General features: G+C 40.1%; 1 protein-coding gene across 2 annotated transcripts; it reads right to left on the bottom strand.

Annotated features, from left to right (window-relative positions):
* Positions 1–2,986: 2,986 nt before the first annotated feature.
* Positions 2,987–8,877, bottom strand: LOC123966812 (cytosolic 5'-nucleotidase 1A-like). 2 transcript variants are annotated; one of them, XM_046042926.1, is made up of 7 exons: positions 8,798–8,877; positions 8,521–8,591; positions 5,554–5,658; positions 5,239–5,365; positions 4,675–4,797; positions 4,385–4,569; positions 2,987–3,708 (listed from the first exon to the last, which is right to left on the bottom strand). In XM_046042926.1, the coding sequence occupies exons 2-7, from the start codon at positions 8,542–8,544 to the stop codon at positions 3,385–3,387; spliced, it is 888 nt and encodes a 295-aa protein (XP_045898882.1). In that variant the 5' UTR covers positions 8,545–8,591; positions 8,798–8,877; the 3' UTR covers positions 2,987–3,384. The 2 variants fall into 2 exon arrangements, with proteins under 2 accessions (XP_045898882.1, XP_045898883.1); XM_046042927.1 differs by having other exon boundaries at positions 8,521–8,594; positions 8,798–8,836.
* Between the last annotated feature and the right edge of the window lie 572 nt (positions 8,878–9,449).

The following is a 9,449-nucleotide window of genomic DNA, read 5'->3' as shown; positions in this document are numbered from 1 at the left end:
TGGTGACTAATTAATATTCTGTCACTCAATTTATAGATTAACTAATAATTTCAGCAGTCGTATTTTATAAACTCTTTGTGTTTGTGTAAAAACCTTTAATTTGTAAAGTAACTAAAGCTGATAAATGTAGTGAAGTAAAAGTTCAATATTTCCCTCTGAGATGTGGAGTAGAAGTAGAAAGTAAAGTACAAGTACCTAAGTGTTGTACTTGAGTACAGCAGTGTAGTAAATGTAGCTGTTGTGTTAATGTGAATGTTTTGTGAGGAGCTCTCCAGTTTGTCCTGAGGGCCGAACAGACTGACAGTGACAGGAAGCAGCCAGCAGGAGGCAGCAGAGGAGCTTCAGTTTGTTCAACAGATGATAGTTTTCACTTTAAAGTCACTGGAGGAGCAAACTGTGTGCAGTTTCCAGCTGATCCAAGGGAGGTTTAAACAGTTTGTTTAGTGAATCATCCCATAAAGGAACACTTCATCCTTTTATTTAATAAATTTGTTGTGGGTTCAGAAAATATGTCAAATTCTGACGGGTCCAAAATATAAACACAGCAGCTTCCAGCAGCTTCTAAATCCTGGTGCTGAAGAAAGTTCTGACATGTGGTTTAACCTGACTCCGCGGGCCACATCCGGCCCACAAAAGCTCACCATCCGACCAGCATGAGTTAAAGTATTGCAATACTTTAAGTCGCTGCTAATGCAAACTGAACATTTCCTGCTGGTGAACCTTCACATTAAAAGTATTTAACTGGTGAAACACGAGTTATTTTGAAGTACTCACAGGAAATGCAGTGTGTCAGTGAGATCAGCACTGACTGCTATTGTTCATCTAAAATGAATCTACAAAACAAGAGCGGCCATTTTCACCAGTTTTCTGGCAGCAGTTTGAAATATTGCAGTCAGTCAGACACAGTGAGCTGATACCTGAAGAGCTGCAGGTGACAGGCTGCTCACCTTCTCAGGTAACCAACTCCTTTCACTTTCACTGCAGACTCACGTTGTGTGCAGCATAAATTCAGATCATGACTCTCACATAATGATGGAAAAAGACCAGTACTGGCTGATAAAGTCATCGATGTGGATTTACCATGTTCTCAGGAGTCCGTTCACTACTGATAGAGGCTAATAATATTATATTATATTATATTAACTCTGTTAAAGGAAAAAATATCAAACAATAATATCTTGTGTTAAAAATGAAAATACGGCTGCCACAGCATCTGCTTTGAAAAATTCTGGTCCTTGAGCAAAACTAGTGACTACCTGCCGACCAAATCCAATATTTGTTTTTGGTGATTTCTCCTACACAGCACACTGAGGCTACAGGCTGAACAACCACAACTACAACTACAATAAACACCGTCTCATAATCCGTGCATCAGTGGCGGCGCTAGACCTATTTTACTGAGGGGGCCAGGCTGGGGCCAGTTGTTTTGTCAGAGGGGCCCATTCAATCCAGGACAAAGGAGACGTATGTATGTGTTTTAATAACTTACAGTTATTTGTTTCACTTACTTAATTTCATTAAATTATTCAAAACTATTCATTATTCATTGTATGGACAGAAATAGTGTTTTGAAGATAACTCCCAATAAAAGTCAACATTTAAACAGTAAATATTGCCATTGACATTCGCCTGGTATATTTTGAAAATATTGTATGATAACTGTTGTATTTTAGTTTATTTTCATTAAATTTACATGTACAATTGCATTCTAGGTGTATTAGAAGATATTCAGTTGCATTCAATTTTTTAATTATTAATTTTTTACCAGGCGAGGATGAAAATATATTTTCTCTTTTTTGCATCTCCATTTAGTTTGTAATGGTAACATAAATATGTTAATGTACAATGGATTTATATTCCTTAGATTCTGGCCTTTCAAAGGAGACCAGAATAATGCATCTAGTCCAAATGGTTAAGGAGTTATTCCTGATTCATTTTGGGTTTGTTATTTTAGGCATTTTTCCTGGAAAAGGGTGCCTGTCCCCAAAGAGCCAAGCTCCCCCCGGTAGTTCGTATCCCTGCTTTCACTACTATTTAATGAGCACATTATTCTGATAGTCACACTTGTTGCAATACACACACAGAGGTACAGACAGTAAAGGTGATGTTGCTATAGACTGAATGAAAAATGGTACAGATATATATTATAGTGTTAATGGTAATAATTGTAATATTAATAATAATAATAGCAATAGGACTAGTAACAATAGTCGTTGCAGCAGAGGGTGTCGAGCAGGAACACGGGGGCAGCAGGTGACCCGCAACCACAGATCCAGACTCCACAGCTCCAGAGCCAGAAAACCTGCAGGAAGTGATAGGAGGAGAGAGTGGACGGTTGGTTATCGTTCCCTCTAGCTGGATGAAGCCCGACGCTCCTGATTTTTATGCAGGATCCATGTGCGACGGCAGCTGGGGGCTCTCTGCAGTGCCGCATAGCTTTCTAAATTTATCCATCTCACAGCGTAATTGTAGCAAAATGGCTACATATTGTCATGGGAATTGTATATTTCATGGTGCAGAGTTGAACAAGTAAATGGACAACAACAAACCGTTGTCTTTTGGTATTTATCAAAGGAAGAAAGAAACAAGTGCAAAAAAGGATTCAACTGTAGGTCAGACGTCTACACCTGGGACAGAATCAGACATCTGGCCCCGAGCAGAGGACAAACAAAATGGCCTTAAAAACTCCACTTAACATGGGAATGGAGAAGCATAGGACTTAACAAATTTCTGCTACCTCACATATAATAATATGAAAAAATAAGACGGACAATGTCTGATATTTTCACATTCAGCACTAGGTCCACATGCTTGCCGTAGACCGGCACCTGCAGTTTATTTAGGGCCGTATGAATCGCCCAGGGCAAAAAAGACAACTGGCAGCCTGTGAAAGTGCATCAAAAGTCACAGTACGCCAAAGAGGAAATGTACAAATAAATGATTTACAACAAAACAGTTGTCTTTGGTTTATTTATTAACATGAGACATAGACAAAGGATAGATTCAGCTGGGTCAGAGGTCAGCATAGAGCTTCTGGCCCCGAGGAGAGGAGTGCATTAACACTTGAATACAGTGTCACACGTTTCATTAATAGAGGAGACTTTCTCAGCACTGAGAGAAAATTCTATCTGCAAGCTACAGAGACCAAGAAAACGATTCCAGAGAAACCCCTCTGACCGAAACAACAGCATGGTACAGTGAATAGTATAATAATTCAGAGGATGAGTATAAGTACACAATAGTGGATATATAGAGATATGATTATAGACACGCATAAAAGCACAACACATTTTCTGCCATTGTACTGTGTAACTGTGAGTATCGGCCCACTCACGGCACTAGCTTACATCAAATGAATTATTTGTTATTTCAGATTTCATTTGTTTAAAGGTTAGATATCCCATAGGCCACATGGCACGCCACTGTCCCCACTTCTGCTGCCCCATTCACATGTCTCATCTGGTCATCAAGGAAAATGTGTGGCCTGATCTTCTCCAGCGTGGCGCCCTTGGGTTCCCCGTCCAAAAACACAGCCCTATCGATCTCCAGATCCCATGAACGCACAGTTTTCAGGGCTCTGTAACCAGCACTGCCTGCGTCGCGAGCTGTCACCAAGTAGGTCTTGATGGGGCAGTTCTTGCGACGGCCTTTATCATAAAACTTCTTCTGCAGCTTTCCTAACACCTCCAGGAAACCTTTCAGTGGTCCCTGCAGAAAGACAAATGCAGACAGAGTAAGCCTTATATGTTGCTCATTACACAATACAAATCAAGTATGTAATTATTAGAATCTGGGCCTCCGTGCTCTTTATGCAGAGTTTACTTTATTGACCACCATTCCTACTAATATTTTAATTACCAAGATAGTTCCGGAGATCTGGAAATGAGGTGACATGAAAAAAAATCAGACCGGTTCAAAACTAATTTATTTCCAAGAGAAAAGCTAAAAATATGAACCATGTTTACAGACCAAATCCCTTGTTCATCTTTGACCTCCTATACTTTAATGTAGCTACACACGTGCACTCTGTTTTCCTGCTCAGTTTGGGGTTGCTGCTGACGTTTCAGGTGTGTTCGCTTTCAGTTTTAGCTGCTATTGAAGTTCTTTTGATGATCTGACGTGTTAACAGTCAGTCTGATCGTTTCGCCACTTGTTTCTTGTTCTGTCTGATGTTTTTGTAAAGATGAAAACATGTTTCCCATCTCATAAATTACTTGCTCAACAATTTTATTTAAGTGATAGAAATGACGGTCAAACGTACAAAAATAAGAGTTGGAGTGGGTAAGTTGTAGTAAACCTGAACTATCCTTTCACTGAAGGTACAAAATGCCCTACATTTTAAACAGCAGTGTGATGCTAATAACTGTCACTGTGTATACTGTACAGGGTTCAGAGGCTGGTTCTCGTGTGTCTTCTCGTGCTCTAAGTACTGGGCCAGTCCTCCTTCCTTGAAAATGCGCTCAGACTCATCAGAGAAGAGGACCCCGTCACCGTCAAAGACAACACGCAGCTCAGTCTGAGACACCTCTGTGATCTCCTTTGGGGGGACCATGGTGGCTGCTGCTATACCTGAACGTATAATTCAAAATCAGGTTTGTATCAATACATCTGTTATTTGCCTTCTTAGTGTTACAGCTTCTCAGTAATATGTAGCTTCTCTCTCTTTGTACTGACCTGCCTCCAGAACTTGTCGAACCCTGACTGGATCATCAGACAGGTATAGGTTAATGTGGCAGGCCTTCAAGTCGCTTATGGGACTATTTTCTCCTTTCAAACGGTAGCCTTTAATGTACAACTCTGCAGAGAGGAGGAATCAAAGGTTTAGTGAACAGCTGATGTGCACGAAACTGAAGGTATGCAGGAGTCAATGTTGTGAATGAATCTCCTAAAAAGATCATATGATTCACTCGTGACGTTTGGTTTCATTTTATAATACATCACTCATAGTTCTGTTGTCTGTGTATTTCTGTTTATATGACGAAGAAAGATAAATGCTGGTGAAGTTAAATGTCCTTCTTCCTCTCCATAGTGTTACAGGGGTGACCGTCGTGCCCGGGTACTACGGCAGACTTTCCTATCGTAGCTTCCCCACAACACTTTTGAATGTCTATTCATCAATAAATCATTTCACCATATCTGTTGAGAGAGGTCCTTGCTAGTGAAACACCAGATAAAAGGATATTTTAAAGGATATATTGCCACATTCATTTTTAATGTCAATGTATCTTAGTAACTCACGGTGATGCTTGATGGTTTTGATGAGTCTTTGGTCATCGTGTGCCTGGTTAGTCATGAGCACAACATCAAATAGCTCCTCGCTGTCGGGGTAAAGCTCCCTCAGCTGAGTGTTCACAGCTTCCAGAGCCTGGCAACGCGACCAGACACAGTTATTTAAAACAATATATCATTGCAGCGTACGCGAGTGTTGGGTTGTTGTTTTATGCTTACTACTCATTACCGCCTCCAGAGACAAAGCTAACACTGACACCAAGGAATCACTCTGCAGTGGGGTAAATTTTGCGTGTATGTGCTTGTTTCTTCACCGTCTCTCACCTTGACAAAGGAGAAGGCAGGTCCGGGGCTGAAAGGCTGCTGCTCCTCCATGTTGAAGAGGAGTCGTGACGACACAGCGATAGTGATAGCATTCTCTGGCCTGGGCTGGAGGATGAGAGTTTAAAAATGTTTATTTACATCCAGCTTGGGCTTTTTCTTTCACAAGCACAGTTGCTTTATGTGAATGCGAGGCGCTGATATTACTTTTTAAGTCACAGCTGCTTGTTGAAATAAATGATTTAAATAAGGCTTCACTGACAGACAACAGTGGGAACATAAGAGTGAGTTAGCTCATGTGACAGAATTGAAGTGACAGCGTGATATGAAGTACATTCCACTTGTCATTAATTTTGAAATGGTTACGGGCTGAGCTTGAAATCCATATTACTGTAATTTTTGCAATATTGAAGTACAACATAAATCCACAAGATATTTCAACCTGGAACCTGGAGAAAATATGTACAGGATGAAAAATGACTTCCACTGGTTAAAGGTACAGAAGCCCTTAGACGCCACACATTCATAAATGTTTTTAGTCCATTTTCCTGCGATAATGAGTTAATTTAATTAGTTTTAGAGATATGTATGTCATTATCTTGAAATAAATGTTTTTCCAAGATAACGGGAGAATTTCCTTGAGATCAGCTGATTTAGTTTTTATCATTTCGCCTCACTAAACAGTTAAAGCCTCACAATACCTGTGCAATACCTACAAGACTTCCCAGAGGTCACAATGAATGACACATCTTAGGGGGCTTCAATTCATTGTGCATCGTGCAGCTGGAGAGCCTAGGCACAAACTAAGCCTAACTGTCACACACCTAATATCTCAAAGTAATGTAGCTTTACATAACTCAGGAACCTCGCCCTAAAGGCCAGCTACCTGTCTTCGCCACCAGCAGCCCTAACCGGCATGTGAATGGTGTTGTGACGAGTTCTGCATGCACCTCGCGGGACGTAACACTCATTTATGCTGACAAAAAAAGGTGGAAGCAAATCTTATCTTATATAAATAAATCTGTTCTGCCGCATAATGCATCCACCTCTTAAGGTCCTTTTCAGATACTTTGCACTCTGATGAAATGCGGCTTTCACAATATATTTTTGCTGAATCTCAAGGATGCTACTTCTGCCAAGTGTCATAAAATACTGAACGTTCATAAAATATATCCTTCTAATCATTTATCGCCATTGATGTATCCCACAAAGAACAGTGTATCATTTTTAAATAGCACTTGGAGCTGCATGCAGAACATCAGCAGCCACCTCCAGCAATGCCTCCAAGCGCCGCTTCCCAGAACTGCGTAACCACCTCAACTCGTTCCCTTCCCATCCTCATGAGGCACAGCCAGTGATTTTTATAGGGTCCACAGATCCTTCCTCTCCCTGACCACAGACAGAAGTCAATTTCAATGGCTGGAATTGGCCAGTGTTATGTCGAGAATTGCATGCACCTCCAATTACTGCTATAATTAAATGCTATAATATTCTTTGTGGTGATAAACGATTTGAGGTATATATTTTATGAACGTTTAGAATATTTTAATACACTTAGTAGAAGTAGCATTCCTTGAGACGCAGCAAAAATATGTGGTGATAACTGCGTTCGATCAATGTGCACAGCAAAGTGTTTGAAAGGGACTTTAAGAGGTGGATGCAGAATTCGGCAGAACAGATGTTGTAGACTACCTGCCGAGATTTGCATCCACCTCTTTTTTCTCAGCATGAGCATTACCACCCACGAGGTGCATGCAATTCTCGGCAGGCATGCAAAATTCAGCACAACGCCTGTGACAGCACACAGACTGCAAGGAAGCGAAGGCATTGTGGGTGTGGCCATGCGGTCGATCCAAACCCATGATTGGTGGGTCAAACCCCCCAATAGAAACTCTTATCTTGACCACTTTTGACTTGCAAAACTGTTTGACTTGCAAATCTTACTGACCTGCAAAACTTTCTGACTTGCAACAAAGGCCTGTTTGTTTTTCATTACAAATTAGATTTTTGATGTCAGTGCGATACATTGTGGTAAGACATGAACTCCCCTGGAAACATGATTTGTGATATTTTGGAGGGTCTGCAATACAATGTGGGGACAGTATGCTTTTTATCCTTCATTTCTTTTTATCTGTATCATCATGAATAGTCAGGAGAGGGAACGATCACTGACCGTCTCATAGACCGACTATGTGTGTAGAAATGTTGATTTCCAAATTATTTTAATTATTTCATATTTTTAAGTATGGGTCTTGTTTGTTTGTACTGTACATCACTTTTTAACTTGGTTATGTGTAAGTGCTGTACAAATAAAGTTATTATTATTATTGCTCACACTTTGGCATCCGACTCAAGACGTTTACTTTTCTTTTGAGGACACATCATTTGAGGTCGGTAACGTTTGAACGGCTTTGAGTGAATTGATTGTCCATTGTCACTCGTTTGTGAGAACACAAGTAGGCTGGCCGCACCTACATTTGAAGTGAACACGCACTAAAGCCTTTATGGTAAATGCGCTGAAGCGGACCAAAGCAAGCTGACAGGCAGGGTGAGCAACTCTATTCTGATATTTTCTCACTTTACAAACACAAGTATCGCAGTACGAGTCTCACCTGAAGAGAGGCTATGAAGTCTTAATTGTACCGATATAAGCACAACATATGATATAATTAATCACATGTTGGAATGGAAATAAAATGTATTGCATTATATTCACAGATAGTATAACAAATATTACATGTCCATTAGAAGTAAAAAAAAATTAAATAAAATAAACAATAACTTTAAAATGTTCTTTATTCTTTGATTCAAGGTGGCAGGCTGTAAAGGCAAAATCATATTAAAGTTTAAATTGTACTTAATTTTTCATTGGTAATATGTGCAATAAGCGTTCTCTCTGCTTTCAAAAACTCTGGACTCAGGAACTGTAGCTGTAAATGCATGCTGCATAAGGAAGTCAGGGATACTCACTCTCTCTTTGGCAGGAGTTCCCATTTTAAGTTCAGTCCTGGTGCACTGATGAGATCAATCTGACTGCAGCTCTGCTTAATATTAAGGAATAGTATTGTCAAGAAAAACATACACTCACAAATTATTTCACTTGCATCTATAAAGAGGGCTTTAACTATTGATGAAATACAAAAACATGTTATTCATGCAGAGCTGTCCTGAGCAGATACATCTGATAATTAATGAATCTTCTGATTATTTTGAAGGAACATTATTGCAAAGAAAAATGTATACTTACAAATTTTCACGTCAGCTTTGGGAGTGTCTTCCTTCTGTGTCTGAGATGCGACTCAACTGAGCTCAAAAGACAAGTGCAAGTGATAACCTGTTTGCATCTGTGGGCGAGGCTCCACCACATCATGTGTGAATATTTTTTGAAAAACTGAAACTTACGAACAACATTAATGTAAATAGAAACAGAAACATTAGATTACTCCTTCTAGTTAACATGATTTATGACTATTTAACTTTTGGATACATATTGAAGTAAATAGGGAGAAAAAAATAATGCGTTTGATTATAGCGACGCCGTTGTAACCATGGTTGTAACCATGGTTGTAACCATGGTTGTAATGTTTACAGGCAGGGGGTCCCGCACGAGAAGGTTTTCGACTCCATCTTCTGTTGTCTGCCTTGCTATCTTGTTTCTTGGACTCTACTACCAGCCACTCTGTCAGTAAGTGTGCTCGCCTTTTGTTTGTTTTCCCTCAATAAACCCCCGTTGAACTGTACCTCCTCTGCCTTGCGTCCTGCGTTTGGGCCCTCCAACCTGCCTTACCACCTCTTACCGTAACACAGCCATTGTCCAGAGAAAATGCAAAAGGATGGAATCTGATGGTGGTCAGAATGATTCTTCCTCTTCACAGCAGGAGAAAGAAACCAAACACTTT

This window comes from Micropterus dolomieu, unplaced genomic scaffold (genome assembly GCF_021292245.1).
Source record: "Micropterus dolomieu isolate WLL.071019.BEF.003 ecotype Adirondacks unplaced genomic scaffold, ASM2129224v1 contig_14297, whole genome shotgun sequence".
Taxonomy (NCBI): domain Eukaryota; kingdom Metazoa; phylum Chordata; class Actinopteri; order Centrarchiformes; family Centrarchidae; genus Micropterus; species Micropterus dolomieu.
The sequence above is the reverse complement of the archived record's forward strand: the minus strand, read 5'-3'. Positions and strand labels throughout refer to the sequence as shown.